Source organism: Drosophila santomea, chromosome 3L (genome assembly GCF_016746245.2).
Source record: "Drosophila santomea strain STO CAGO 1482 chromosome 3L, Prin_Dsan_1.1, whole genome shotgun sequence".
NCBI classification, from domain to species: domain Eukaryota; kingdom Metazoa; phylum Arthropoda; class Insecta; order Diptera; family Drosophilidae; genus Drosophila; species Drosophila santomea.
This window is the reverse complement of record NC_053018.2, coordinates 19231725-19247540: the sequence shown is the minus strand read 5'-3', so window position 1 is coordinate 19247540 and position 15816 is coordinate 19231725. Positions and strand designations below refer to the sequence as shown.

The window sequence follows — 15816 nt, the reverse complement described above, 5'->3', positions numbered from 1 at the left end:
TTGCATGCCTCATTCATGGCTGCTTGGCCATTATATCTCTTACGTACTTGGAATGGTTCCATAGTACCGCACTACCATTGTTCGGCAAGTCCGTCATTGTTCCAGACAGCTTGCCGCAAGCTTTTGTGCCAACTTTGTTGTGATTATGAAATGATTCGCATCCACTTTTTGCCTGGCAAGTGAACTCGCTTTCATTGCCATGATGCCGGACATTGGAGTACATATATTTCGGGTTGTGGCTGGGTGAAACTGCTTAGAATGCATAAGCTGGCAAGACAAGCTAATGAGACAGGCTCCTGACGGAAGTCGGGCCAAAGAGATATATCTGTAGGAGACTTGCATTCGGCACCGCTGCTTTGACATGCTGATATATCTGCGCGCTGTCACGTTTCTGGCATTATAAACACATTAGGTATTCGGAAAACATTTTCATTTGCCAATGATTGAGGGAGCCAGGCAACAAGGTGTTCCTCTGCTTTTCCTTTGCAGCAGACAAGCTTTATTAATTCAATTCGAAATGCATTTTCGCCGAAATTGCTGCCTTTTACCCCAAGAGCTCCGTGAGCGAGGGCCAAAAAATTTGCATAATTGCGTGTTGTCAAAGAGGCAAAATCGACAGGTGAACCAGGCAGTGGAAGATGTAATTGCATCCTCTTTGCCAAGTTGGCACTGGCGGCAATCAAATTCAATCAATTTAATTAAGCTGAAACGGGGGCGTGGCTGCAGCAGCATTTCGAAATAGAAGAGTAGACACGGCGTATACGCAATTTGCTTTATTTTTAACACGTTACGCACGTAGAGCGATGCTAAAAATATAATCGCGTATACACTTGTCTTTATATAGCCGCCATAATATCGAGTAACACACGCGTACCAAACACGCACATACGCACAAAAGCGGGAAAAGCGGGAAAAGCGGGAACGGGGGAAAGGGGGAAAAGCTGGCCAGAAATGGAAGTGAGTTTCCCCAGTGGCCTGCCTACATAATAAAGCGGCCATAAAGCAACAGAACGTGCCTACAACACGTACAAATGGGCCAAAAGGGATGTGGCTGCACAGTTCTTCTGTTTCGGCTGCTGTTTGGCAAACTATTTCCGAGAAAAGTCATTTGATAAAAATTGGTAACAATATTAGGTTGGCTCTTAAACTTATTATTTGTACAAGTTTTTGTGCCTTTTGGGCACATTTTTTCTACTCCGAATTCCCAATAAACATTACTTTACCATTTCTTTTATTTTAAAATAGCTTTGTAATTTATTGTGTCAAATTGAGAATATTCAATTGAGAATTTCAATGAAGTGTAATATAAATTATGTTTTCTAAAGCACTTTAAATAAATATGTGTGTCAGACAACTTCTTTTCTTACAAATGTAACAAAATATATGAAATACGTTAGTGGCCCAGAGCCCTACAAGTTCTTTTGAAAGTACCGGTATTTGCTAGATATGAGTTCTTCTTTTTTGCCACCCAACATATGAATATTGCAAGTTAAAGTTTTTGGGAAGGTCCCTGACAGTGGATGATGCTCTGCAGTGGCTTTGGGCCGCAGAAATTTGTAATTCCCAAACGAGGCAACGGCGCATTCTCATGCTAAACACGAACCAAGAGCGATTTACTGGCACTTTTTCCATATTTCCTTCGCTTTTCCTCTCGACTCCATACTCCCGAGTATGTGTGTCAAAAAGCAGACAACATAAATAACACAAGCCACAAGAGAAGAAATTATGCCCAACAAGGGCACAAAATAAAACACGTGCAAAAAGTTTTTTTTCCTTAAGACGGTGGATAATAAAAATCAAATAAGAGCGACGCAAGTCGAAGAAATTACTGAAACCGCAACGCAAAAGAAAGTGAGACCGAGAAAAAGGCAGTGGAAAGTAAATTTTCACACACGCGCCGCTCAAAGAAAAAAATGGCGAAAAAAGACAGGAAAAACACGTAAATAAATAAGAAGCGTGAACTTGAATTGATTTGCTTAAGAGAGCCCAACGAAAATCGCAAATGTTCAGGCGTAAAAAACATCATAATTATAACGAGGTAGCAATTTGCTTGTTTCGCTCAGACAACGAGGCGTATGAGCAATATGCGGGCAAGAAGCATTTTTATGGCACACACGGGCATCAAATTTAAAGCGAGTGCCAAGAGAAAAAGGTTAAACGCAGCTGTAAAAATTCAACGACAGTCGGTTGCAGGACTGTGAAAAAAGATTTATGAAAAATTGGCTTTCGTTGTTATGGCTGTTATGTCGTTACTGCTACTGTTGTTGTTGTGGCTCCTATGCGTCGAGGGGCTGCACAAGTAAACAAGATAACATGGTCGAAACACACACTCACTCGAAACGAAACGAAACGAGACCAAACGGAACTTACACACACAGAGAAAAGACCGCGACCGGAAATGAAAATGGGAAGTTTTTGACAGAACTCGCATTTTTGCCATCGCCACACGACCTTCTCTGTTCGTTAGGATATCCGCTTTTTACCCGCCCGCATTTTTATCAACTAGCATAAATAAATCAGAAACTATATGCCCTGAGGTCAAAAAGGTTTATCCGCATGCATGCACAACGAAAACTGGGGCTATTATGAAAAACAAAATCCGAATGCGAAATATCGTATGAAATGGTTGAAATTTTTGAAGTGAAGTATTTTTGGTTTTACACGTAAAGGCATCTTATAAGTTATCACAACATTCCTTATTATCATAAAAAATATCGATCATATAATGATTTTTATCTCGGCAACATACAAAGGTACCTTAAATTAAAAATTATATTACATTTCTAATTGCTACTTTCATGTAAAGCATTATTTTTTCCCAGTAGTAAGTAACAAATGTGTCATCCTAAAATAGCGTATTTTCTGTGTTCTCACAAAAAAACTGAAAACATAGAATAGCGAAATAATAATCAAAGCAGCCATAATTTTCATTCTCGTTTTCATGTTGAATTGAATTTTATCTGTAGACCGCAAAGTAAACAAAGATGCCAAAGCAATTTTGTGGCCGATGGAAATCACAACAAACACATAGTTGGTTTTTATGCATAGATAAATGCATATTGGCTAACATGGGTTAACTGGGTTAAAATGACAAACGCAATTGGGAACGGCAACAAAAAAAGCAGCACATTTTTGTTAAACATTCGTTGGCCTTTCTCGACGTGGCTTCTCTTTCTTTTAGCGATGTTTTCCCACATAAATGTAATTTTATTTTTATCGCTCTTTCCCAAATTTGTGTACCGTTGTTGCTCATGCTAATGTTTATGCATTTTAATGGCACAGTAACAACAGCAGCCTGAGCAGCACGGACGGCCAAGAAAAATCGGAAAATTTGGCAAGTGAAAAGCGAGCTGCAAGCAGCCGGCGTTTGCCAGCTGTCTGATCTCTGGCCCCCCAAAATAAAACTGACCCACCCCGACCCTGGCACAATATCAAAGTCAAATTGTGCGTAAAATTCTGATGTTGCCTGTGCCAAATAAAACCATCATCGTCGTCGGCGAAAAATGTTGAGACCAATCGAAAGCTGATGACTAAATGATGAGGCAAATGATGGGCAGAAAAGGGCCAGCATCTCGGGAATGTGGAGCAAGTACGTCATGTTTCCAGCTCATTAGACTTATTTATTGAATACATTTTGATATCCAAATGTAAAAGATTTTATTTAGGCAGAACGGTAAACTGAATATATTACTTATAAATCGTATCTAAAATATACAAAAAGTAACAATAACCAGTCCTAAAATAATTAGCGTGTAATGAAAAAGCCCGGGTTTCCTTTATGATTGACAGTTAGTCATGGTATTTAGAGTAAGTTTACCTATAAATCTGTAATGGTTACAACTAGTGGAACGAAAAAATGGCAATGGCTTATCGATTATTGCCCCAACTCTTCCCCTGTAATTAGTCTTCCGAGTGATTGTGCTCGTTCCCCGGGATTATTAGCTTGTCATCCAGGGAGACTCCACCCTACCCAAACATCACCCAGCATCTCTAATTGCATTCAATATTCCCCCTCTGAGTCTAAACCCTTCCAATCGCCAGATAAAATTTCAAGTAACTGAGGGTACTTCAGCGGAAGATAAGAGGAGGAGGCAAATCCCCTGTAATCCCAGCCAGGCGAAGAAATCACAGTCACAATCCTTTGGCTACGGACCTTGGACTGCCAAGCAGGAGTGTCGCCCGCTCGATGGCGAGAAGTTCGGTCGAAACTTGTTGAAAAATTGCAAACGTTAATCAAAGTTAAGCGGCGCAGCGCAGCGCATGGCAGACGATGCGATGCCGACGTCAAAGTTAATTAAATTACAAAGTTATTTAATACTTTGGAATCGCAGACGTTCAGCAGAACCAGCAGGAGGAGCATCTGCTGCTACACCAGACGCAGGACCTTTTGCTCCTGCGAACTCTTGCAACATCATCGCAACGTGTGGCAGTATTTAATGAAATGTAATTGAAATAAATTAATTTTCCTCACACTTTATTCTGTGGAGTAGCTTGGTCTGGTAATGGAAACATTTCGTGTGCTTTTCACCTCTTCCTGAGCTGCAGTTTAATTCGGTTTTCCATCTGTAGTCCGGCTGCGAGCAGGTAATACTCTACGTAAAGTCCTGCATGGACACTCCTCCTGCACCCTCATTGCTGGAGGGATCCTCCATTTCCACGTCTTCGCCTTCGTGATTTTCAGAGGATGGGCGTGAAATACGCAACTTTGGCTCCTCCAAGAAGCGGCAGTCGAGTGCTGTCGGGATCAAAGTTTTTATGACTATGCGAAAGTGATGAAATAAGCTCGGCCAGGCAAAAGCGATCAAAAGTTATAAAAAAAAAGTCCGGTTCGGTTCTTCTGTGGATTCTCTAGGTTATTTCACGTAAACCAAATATTATAATAATTATAATGTCCTTGCTCGGACTTAGTCTGGAGGGTTAAGAAGAAAATCAGTTTTCGAGTGTGAAATTCGAGTGTTCTGTCTGTCCGTATGAAAGATGGAAACTATTAAAATTTTATAAATTTCAATAAAGTTATCTTGACAATGCAAAAGCGTTTAATGCAGCAATGCTACAATGAATGTATAAATACCTTTATGAGTTATCAACTCCCTGGGAGCATAAATGTCCGTATCAAAAACCTCACTTTGCGGCATCAGGGCGTCCGAGTAAGAAAGGTTATTGGGCGGACCTAGATCCAAAACATGACCACTTCCATCGCCTTGGATATTTTCGAATAGCGATATATTGGGGTCGCACCTCAAGTAGAATGCATTTAAAGCCTTTTGAGTGTTTAGCTCATTCTCGGCATGACGATTCCTCACGGCCACATAGCCACGATCCGTGATCTTCTCAATAAGCGTATTCTTATAGGTGTGCGCCCCTGGAAATGGTGGCAAATAGTCCGGAATGTACGACGTAGAGGCCATTTCCCTGGCCTTTGTGGCACTCAGCATGGGTTTTGGGCCCTTGTGGAAATCCTGCTCCTGTGTCTGGTGTGCTGGACATTCAACAACGGCCAACGAATGCGTTTGACCCCGGCAAATGGACTTGAGGCCGCCCACCTGGATGTTCATCAGGGTGAAGGTACGCTCCAAATCAAAGTAGCTGGGTGCACTGCGACCGGCGTGATTGGACCAGTTGGTGGTTCGATGGGCAATCTCATGGAGTCCTCAAGGAAACCGTTGATTAACAAAAGTCTGGACATGAAATGAATCTTATTCTCGCTACTTACTGCCGCGCAACAGTTCCAGCAACGACTGGCGTAATACTTCGTCAACCACCTCACAGTTCTTGGAAGCCAGCAAGTTGTCCAGCACTTTCGACAAGACTTCGTCGTAGGTATTCATTTTTGGGCAAATCACTCGAGTGACTGGGAAAACGAAGTGTCATAGAGTTGCAGAGCTTAACACTTATCGACGATAACTTATTGACATTTGATACATTTTCCAGAGAATTGCCAACGTTCTTTTCAACACACACCTGAAATATTTTTATAATTGGTTGAAATATTTTTCAAGAAACCAATTATTCATACCATATGTTATACATATGTAGCTATAAATTAATCATAAAAGTAATAGCCAAAGGCCTTTGCAGCCAGTGCTATAGCTTTAAGTAAAGTTATAAATTCACTTTGTAACTTAGCTCTATATAAATAAATAAATAAATAATCATAAAAGTTAACAACATAACAGTTCAAATAATTTACACAATCTTTCCAAAAGGCTGAGCACTAGAGACCAGCAGCTAACAACCAATCGGGAACTGTCCGCACCACTCCCCTAAAACTAATTATAATATTTTCGCCTTATGCGATCGCGACCCACTGCAAACGACTCGACATATAGAGACTCGTATCTTGAACATCTCTCCTAATGAGTTATGCAAATATTTGCAGCCGAATGGGTTCCAAGAAAACCAAAGTGGGAGCCATTGTTTGTCCGATGACAAATTCTCCAGACTCCGTCATAGACTGGCCCAAACGTGAGGCATAATCAGTCATAAGGCGAACGAACAACAAGCGGCGCGAAAAGAGAATGGGGAACGGAAAACTGGGGGAAATGGGAAAATCCAAGCACGAGGTCACTGTGTCAAAGTGGAAAAACTACTTTAGATGCAGACAGATTCGCGTTTGCGACGCCCAAGAGGCTGCTGCAATTGAACAAATTGCACCTCCTTCCAGAGTCCCTCCCCCATCGTATTCCCCCACTTTTTATTTTTACGATCCCATCATGATGATGTAGATGATGGGGATTATGCTGGCGGTCGTGCATTGTGGGCGTTCCGTGGCTGACATTTGTACAAAGAACTCGCCCGTATCTATCTGGGATCTAATGTTTTTGCCTCCAAGCGCTACCGTTTACGTCCCACAGAGAAAAAAACCTCTGCTGAATTGAAAACTAGCAACTTGTTTGTTATTAATACAATAAAAGATAATAGATCTCCAAGTCGTAAATGAAATAGTCCATCAGGTTTTGATAAATACTCGAATAGATAAAGAGTTTTGAAATTGCCTTATTAAAACTTATCTTTTTGGTAAAAAAAAGGACAAGGAAATGTCATCAGATACCCGTTACTCGGCTAATAAACTGAACAATAATATATATGTATGCCTTTATATACGATTAATATTAGGCGCGTGACTGTTTAAAGCGTTTTGTTGCCGTTACAGTGGGAGTGGAAAAAGTATTTTCGGTTCTCTGATAGAAAATACGCTTCTATGCTACGAGTACCATATGAGCATTTCTTTATTTTAAGTGTAATCCCAGGAAATAGGGTTAAACATATTTTAAGTTCTTGTGACTAAATAGGTATTTATTATGTGTTTTAAGTAGTGTTTAAAGCCTTTATACATAGGTCACATGATATTTTTCTCTCTCTGTTGCAAAGTTTAAGTGGGATCCGCTTTCTAGACACTATTTCATGTTTAATTTATGCACACGCATCTGCGGTTGCGCCCATTGTCGCATAAATTCATTCTTAATTAACAAGAATGAGGAGCACATCCCGACATGCCAACAACTAGCGATTTGCAGGTTGTTTGCGCAGATGACAAACAAAATAATTGCTGCAATTTAGCCACTGTCCAAGACTCAAACATTCGGAGTATCCGTATACGTATATACAAATAGAGGAAGTGCAGTCGGCGCAAATTGAGCTGTCTTGGGCTAATTCGAACGATTAATTCGATAAGCTTGCAGCTCAAATCGGCAAACAGAAAGACGAACGACAGTTGGACAAACTGGCAGGCAATTGATTGAGCAGTCGATTGCGATTACTAGGGAAGTCTTTGCCAAAGGCCCGGTGCAAATTGCCGCGTCGGCTGGTTTGGAGCACAAAGCCCCACAAATTGTTCCAGTTTCCGAGGCGCAGATAAATCTATTGAGATATCGGGACCCGGTTCCTCCATCCATCGCCTCGTTCCTCATCGCAGATGCATTTTTGCTGGACCGTTAGCCCCACGCAGGCCAAATGCATATCGGCGAGAATGTCTGGATTTCATAGAGTTTATGGCACGATCTTCTGGAGAACTGTTGCCCGAAAGCAATCACTTGACTGAGGGCGGCATAATCTTTATGACAGGCCACTGACGGAACTTTTCGACAGGTTGAGCCACGTCCCAAAATAAGGGATTAGAGGTTAACGGAGCCAGTTGAACTAGTGACCTTTGCCAATTACACAATTATACATTTAAAAAAAAAAAACTGTGTTCATGGTTTTGAGGTTTCATGGAAAGTCAGAGATTTAAAAAGTTATCTGTTCTTCAATTATTCACCTTAATCTACAAATGTAATAATTGCTGATTGGCGATCTTTCTTTGATAATGACCACTTGGTTAAGGCCTTATTACAATCTCCTGCATCGAAGACAATCAAAATCAGGAATCCGCACGACTTTTTGCCGGTCAAACAAATCGCTAATGACACAATCAATGCAAAATTGCGTAATTAGAGCCAGATGGCGAACGGTTTGGGCCACGTTTGATTTTGATCAATGGCCAGCAGTCAACCCACGGAAGCCAATTTACCAAACACACAACGCGCGTTCGTCAACCCGTCAAGTTGTGTTAAATTGTATAATGACTACAGCACTAACAATAACAATTATTGTAAGTTATTGTATCGCAAAGGGGAAACGAGTTTAGATGACTAGCAGGTGCCACATTCAGCATACATTTTTAAAACTTGGAGTCGGAATTGGGACATCGGTTAACTCCATTCTTTAAGTACTTACAAATGGGTCATGTGCAAATAATGACGGAATCAGTGAGCAAATTTTGATAAATCGCTTTCTTATCTTATCAACCTAAAAACAGCTTTTGACATGACTAAAAATAGGTTATAACCATATTTGCTCAAGCCTCTCACTGATTTTTGTAAAAAGCATAAAAGTTTTTACACTCGGCTGAGTTTCTGGAATTTGTTAAGTACTTAGTGCGAGAACTACATTAAAGTTCAACGCTCTGGGAATGACTTTTTGGTCGGGCTTACTTGTGGTTTTGCTAATAAAGCAGCAGTTTAATTTTAAATCAAAAAATATTATATTGTATAATATGCCTTGGCCAGACTAAAGCTTATATAAATATGGCTTAAAGCCATTTGAGCAAGAACTATTTTTCGGATATTATTAGGGCACTTGCACTTTGCAAGTTCTTTTAAACTTCTTTGCACTTCGACATTTGTCAGTTGAAAAACTTTTACACAAATAAAAGTTGCTTGCATTTTTCACCCAACTCTGACAACGTTTCCGTGTACTTTTCTGTACATGGTTATGCAAATCGAATATAAGAGATTGAGATAGTCAAACAGACAATGTTGCAATTTAGCCTTTTATGAAGTTGACAAAGTAATTTTGCCGTCACTTTCATGCTTTCATGTTTGGCACTGCCCAACTAATCATAGACCAGGTTGATATAACTTTATATCTGAAAGGAAACGCGAAGATAGCAATCGAAATGACTTTATTACTTTCAATTGACACAATTTTGAGGCTATGCCTGTTTTTCTTCTTTGGTTTGACCAAATTGAAATTTATTGCCGAAACAAAAGGAGAATTATGTCGAACGGAATTTAATAAATTATCAATTCTAGTGAGGCTTCATGTGCGAAATTGGGAATTAAAAGCGGTCTGCGAAGCTCGTGGCACTTTTAATAATTCAATTGTCTTTTCCCGAAACGCGGCAAGAGTCTGACCCGATTTCGATTCCATTTAAATTCAAATCAACTTTTCAAAGCTGGCAGCAAATTTATGCAGCTTCAGGTTCTCCATCTACTTTGTGCTCCTCTGTTCCAGAAACACACAAAAATGCAAAATATGTGCTAAAAACTAGAAACCTTCTGAGCATAATTACGCAGCTCAACATTAGTGAAGAGCTTCAGCTCCAGCATCATCAAAATTTGCGGGTAAACGTAGAAATTTCCGAGGGGATTTTATGTGTGTGCGTAGAAGTTTCTTACAACTTTCAGTATCGTATATCGACAAAATAAACATTTTCCACTGACAGACAACGTCGAAGCCAACGAAGATAAACAAACAAAGCCCCCGAATGCAGTTGCTCAAATTATGAAAGAACTGCGAGATCAAAGGGAAGGGTAGAATAGTTGGAGTAGCACAACATATAGGGGCAAATGGGAAAACCTGACAGATTCAAGTGGCAGTGATCCGCCATAAGTTCCGTTGCAATTATTATTATTTTTGGACTGAATTTCGCTGACGCCAAGTGGCTCGCGTAGAGGAGTTTTGATTATTATTCGCCTCGCGATATGTCAAAATGCTTTGCTTCGAATGGTTTGCATTTTGCGCATCGCTTGAGACAATAGTATGGAAAAGGAATCTCGTGAATTAAATCTACATATTTATTCTCGCATTGGGAGCAATTATTGATTATTGCTGTATTTTATATTTCAGGTTCGCCGATTCTGTTGTAAAGACGTCTTTTCCATCAGGTAATTAATTAATAAAAGTATTTCATTTTTAACATTATTTATTATGTATTTATGTTGAATTTAATTGTATATATTGGGTGCAGAAACAATGAAACCTGCCAATTAAATGTACATCTTTGAACTTAAAATACTTGGAAATCAAAGAAATCTCATAAACACTTCTCTCATATTATATTTAGATATTTCTCGAACACGAATTTCTCTTCAATGAATTCCCACTTACAAATGTGTACTGGAATTGTGCTATAAAGTTCTCTTGGAAAAATGCAATCGTATAATTCAACTGCAAGTTCGATATGGATGCAATTTCTCCAGTTCATTTGGCTAATGCAATTTGTGCCACCAAAAACCGCCCACTCCAATGTGGTTACACCTTCCGGCCCCCTTGTCCATATTCACCGCACATTTTGCGCAATGCTAGGCGGCGACTTTGGTTTTCATCTTTTGGACTTCGTTTTTTTCTATATACCACTCGTAGACGGTTTTCATTACACTTATTTATATTTATATTTATTTCCACACCTCGACTTCGTTCGGAGACCCATTTCCACCATTTATTTATGCTGATTCCTTTGAGCACTATCGCCATGTGTATTTTTTAGGGAAAAGGCACTTGCAACTGCATATATAGTACAATAAGTTAGCGATAAGGCGCTGGAGTGGCATATAAATTAATAAGATATAAAAATATAAAAGTTTAGGCCCCCTCACATGGTGCATACGTAATAACTTGCAATGGCATTTCCGTGGCCTTACAGCCACAATTTACTTAATGCCACACGAACAATATTGATACTTGGGTAATATTTGAACAATTTGTTTCAAAGTCACAAACACATGTGGCAACTGAATTGGTAGAAAAACCTGAGTGAGTCAAATTGGAGATGATTCAGTTTCTCCCGTGGATTGAAAACACACCTATGTATAGCGCCATTTGGCTTAGTCAGCAAAGATTTTAACTCATTCCACTATTTTATGACCAGAATCAATTTGCATGCCATTTGCTATGTCAAAGTTTTCTGTATTTACTTATTATTTTCGCATTTGACCATATACGCTGCGCTGCCTATGCTGCATATGAGAACGTAATTTGATTTTCAGATATCAAGTTTGATTTGTGATTTTTGTGGCGATTCTAAATGGTTCGCCTTGACATTTCGTGCTGGATAAATTTAAATATAGATTAAAAAACGACGAAAGCGGCTGGCAAAGTGGTGTCGAGAGCATCATCATCTGCCGGGCCATTAGTAAAAAAAAAGCTAATGCCACGCCCACTGTCAGCCCACTGTTCGCCCACGCTGCCACTCAATCTATAAATATGCCAGACTTTGCATAGCCGTAAAGTCAACAAAAGGCATCCGTAGAACGGGATGGGATATGATGATGCAGCAGCTGGCCAGGATGCCAGGGATGATGGTTAAATGGGAGCTTTTGGGGGGTATTTTATGGTAGTTCTGGGGGTTCTGTATGGGGAGTTACTGGAGAGGTTGAATGGTGAGCAACGAGTGCAGCAGACCGACTGCCTATAAATTACAGTCAAACGGAAATCATTTTGCATGCATGTCCTGCCTCCTGACTTGTGAAAAGAAACCACGTCCTGTGGAACTTCAACATTTTAGTAAATAGGCGGGAAAATACCCACTTGGTCTGCCATTGTCAACACTGCGTATACGTTATGGGTCCAGCATTAGCCGAGCCATAAACTAAAATTCCATAATGCGATTAGCCCCAGCAGCAACATGCAAGTCCACCTACCCCAATCTGCGAGAAATTTGAAATTTTCTGCAGCACACGCACAAAAACGAAAAGCGAAGCAACACATTTTTCAGCCTGAAAGTGATTTCAAGGCAACTCATGTGAATGCGAGATGGGGGTGGTGGCTAACAAACAAGATAAAACTTTTGATTTATCGTTGACACGAACGCCAAGAACAGAAAGAACAAGCAGGTCCAGGAACCAGAGGACCAGAAGCATAACCGAAACCAAGTTTGCACCCAATCCAGGAGCCGCACCAGGACCTAGGTCCTGCTGGAATTTTGGCCAGACGAACTGGAAACTAACTTGGCACAGAAATGCGAGCGTCGATAACAAAAAGCTGGGGCAGGTCATGCACATACAGAAAAAACACAACAAATGATTTTGAGTTTTCATCATTTTTGCATTAAAATGTTTTCTTAAAAAAAATAGCTTCGAAGAATTTTGTTCAATAACACAATAGTAGCAATAGGATTTCGAGCTATACCAAAATATTCTTTTTTCTCTGAGTGTGCCTGCATTAAAGGCAATTACACAGCCATGAATAGGGAGGAGAGGGAACCCAGGGGAAGTGCGTAGGAGGCAGTGTCAAGTGTGTGTTACGACACGCGTCGACAAATTTGTGGGCTCCCAGCCGAAGTGCTGCAAACAAGAGTCAACTGAGGCAGATGAGGGGGGTTTTGGGGGAATTGGGGTCCCATGTACTAGGAAGACGAGAGGCACGGACAACAATGGGCACCTAAATGGTCAACTTGCTTGCCGGACGCTCGGATAACATCGCCAAAACAATAAACCCCAAACCAGATACAGTAGCAACAACTCTGAAAGCAAAGTTCCGCAAAATTTCTTTGTTTTGTCAGCCTTAATTTCCACAAATATTAGCTCATTCGCATTTTTTCGTTTGTTCGCATTTGAGGGGTTGAACTTGAAAACAATTAATAGAAAATATTTGTACGGTTCGGATGACAACGCGTGAAAAAGCGCTAAACAAAAATTCTACAAGTGACATTTTTATGTCAATGAGGGGGCACACAAACAAGCATATCATGGGAAACACGATCTTAAAAGAGGTGATCGATTTAGCAGAATTTACATCATCGCTGTATTGGAACTATAAGCGCACTCCAAAAATAATCGTCTATTAAGTTTTGTTTTTATTTCGAGACTAATGAAATATATAACTATATTACAAATCATTATAACCAATAACCAATTTATAATTATTAGGTCGGTATTTTAATAGACTACATGTTCGCACATCCAATTTTTGTTTCGCTCATACATATATAGTGAGAAATAAAGAGCTATTGCTTTTTAAATGTCATAAATTATAAAACAACATTTAAATGAAATAATCTTTGTTTATTACTTTTAGTGACATTGCTTTCAAGTCAACTTTCAGTTACCAATAATTAATTCGTCACATAGTCTTTTCTTCCACTTTCCTTCAAAATGTTTAATGTGGTAGAACAAAAATAGATTGCCTTCGTGTGCCAAAAAAAAAGCCATTCTATTTTCTTCGAGTGTACGAACTGATAGTGTCAGCTAGGCTGGGACACCCCGACATCGAGTGAATTACAATAACTTTGAGCGGCATGACATCACTTCAGTCTACTGCCTGAGTTCCAATTGCCGGCCGAGTACGTGTTTTAAATGCTGACGTAGCCGCTGGCGCCTGCGCCCAATGCAAATCTCCAAGTTTATTTGGTCGATGACGTTGTCTTCCAATTCGGCATGGACATACGTGCATACATACATATAAAATCTGAGTGGTTGGAAAATATCGGAATTGCGGTTACATGCGGCAAGTCAAAGGCAAACTTGAAGCGATTGCCGTGGCCGATTATTTACTGGGGGACCCAAGAGCTCTCGGCTGAGTTATGTCATATTATTTTTGAGTAGGACCTCAAAAGGTGCGCACACCTTTTAGCAAGCAGGTAGAAATGATTGATAGGTCGGTCTTTGGATTTTAAGCTGCAGCCAAGTTGATTTGTGATGAGTTCTGACGAATTGCTTTTGCTTATGGAGTTTGAATTTATGGCTTCAAACTCTAGAAACGCGGGATTTAAGGGTTTCATTTAAATTGCCCATTCGACCCAGACAAAAATAAAATAAAGAATGTTCTCCATTTGCTTCATTAGGTGAAACATCGACCGGAAGGAATCCATTTAAAATTCAACTAAACTCAATTAAATCTTTTTTCGTCGGCGAAACTCTAAATTAATTTCAACTTGGCCCGCAGCAGCAGAAAAACACAGTCCAAACTTTAAATGCACTCAAATTCAACTGAAAAGTGCAGCCTCATGATGGTCTGGCACACTACGTATACTTGATATCGCGCATACGCCGTGTGGGACCACTAATGCTGCGTTGCCCTGCAGCGCCGTCGTCCTGTCAAAGCAGCAAACACACAATACTAGACACAATGACATGTCAGCAACTAAATGACTTTCACTTTTCCGGCTCGAGAGTGAAGCTTAGCCAGGAATTAAAGAAAGAGAAATGTGAAATAAAACTTTTAGCAAAAAAAAATGTATTTCTTCCGAAAATATAACGAACTAAACCTACAATATACTACATTTAGAGTTGCAATACTTATATTTAGAGTAACTTTTTGTTACATATGCATCCCTAATTTGCCTGCGTGTACGTTTAGCTCGGTGTTGAGATGTGTATCAGTGAACAGCTTTGAAATTCCAAGAGGACAAAGTTGAGAGCTAAATAAAGAAAGTAAGCTTCAGTCAGAAGGCTTGACAGATGCGGAGATAGCACATCCAGCGACCACAACCGTTACGTGTTGGCTCCTCACCGATAGATTCTGCACAGGTGAAGCATGAAAATGCAGGCAATTGCACACAGGTAGATATTTTCAAGAGCGCAAAAATCGTAGAAAATGGTAGAAGCTTTAGGAATGGCAGAAATGGCAGCTGTGAAAACGTTTCTCGGCTGCTATTTGCCGAAATCGAGGGAGACGGGACAGCAAGTGATTGAGTGGAATCTGGTAGAGATGCGTATAAATTATATTGGCCGTCGACGATTTTCGATTTTCCTCATTTATCCCATAGTCGAGGAGTTGAAATGCTGCAGTTCAATTTATTGCCACAATTTACGCCCGGTTTGCAACTGAATTTGAACTACTTGGTGTGGCGCACGTTGTGATTGCATTTAAATCAATGAAATGCGCATAAATTAATTAAGCTGGGGCGAATCACAATCGAAAAGAAAACCATTCGTTGTTTTTATAAATGTTTAACTTCCTATAGCTACAAATTAACCGCACAAAAACATTTACCTTTCATTAAGCCGCAAACTGGTATTTTAGCCAGCAATTCGCTATCGATTTTAGTGTTTGTTTACTTGGTCGCCGAGCTAACAGAATCTATGCAAATGCGTTTGGCAACTTAATTATGCCAAGAACGGGTTGAATCCCCGGTAATTAATTACGACATCTGCTGGCCAGGAACTCCCCCAACGTTGTAGATATGACACGGCCAAGATTTATGCCACCAATTTGTCCACTTCTTACCCAACCGAATGCCGATTTTAAAGCTCTTTTAATTTATTTGGCAGCCGTTTGCATTGAACCCGACATGAAGAGGTTAAGTCCAAAAGATGTGTTTCCTTTTTTGCCATT

At 40.1% G+C, this 15816-nt stretch overlaps 2 protein-coding genes across 4 annotated transcripts in view; one reads left to right on the top strand and one right to left on the bottom strand.

Annotated features, from left to right (window-relative positions):
• Nucleotides 1-15816, top strand: part of LOC120450573 (trichohyalin) — a 41952-nt gene that overhangs the window by 18270 nt on the left and 7866 nt on the right. For all 3 annotated transcript variants that reach the window (XM_039633691.2, XM_039633689.2, XM_039633690.2), the window contains exon 2: nucleotides 10390-10427. The gene's annotated coding sequence lies outside the window, so the exon portion shown is untranslated. The remainder of the gene's footprint in view (nucleotides 1-10389; nucleotides 10428-15816) is intronic.
• On the bottom strand, nucleotides 4458-5922 carry LOC120450575 (transcription initiation factor TFIID subunit 8). The gene is made up of 3 exons (XM_039633694.2): nucleotides 5714-5922; nucleotides 5072-5650; nucleotides 4458-4735 (listed from the first exon to the last, which is right to left on the bottom strand). The coding sequence occupies exons 1-3, from the start codon at nucleotides 5826-5828 to the stop codon at nucleotides 4593-4595; spliced, it is 837 nt and encodes a 278-aa protein (XP_039489628.2). The 5' UTR covers nucleotides 5829-5922; the 3' UTR covers nucleotides 4458-4592.

Bases quoted from the DNA above. Each gene is read 5' to 3' on its own strand.
- LOC120450575 (XM_039633694.2), bottom strand. From the start codon at position 5,828: ATGAATACCTACGACGAAGTCTTGTCGAAAGTGCTGGACAACTTGCTG. The intron at 5,651-5,713 runs GTAAGTAGCGAG...GGTTTCCTTGAG, and splicing joins GCTGGAACTGTTGCGCGGCA to GACTCCATGAGATTGCCCAT. The intron at 4,736-5,071 runs GTATTTATACAT...TGATCCCGACAG, and splicing joins GGAGTTGATAACTCATAAAG to CACTCGACTGCCGCTTCTTG.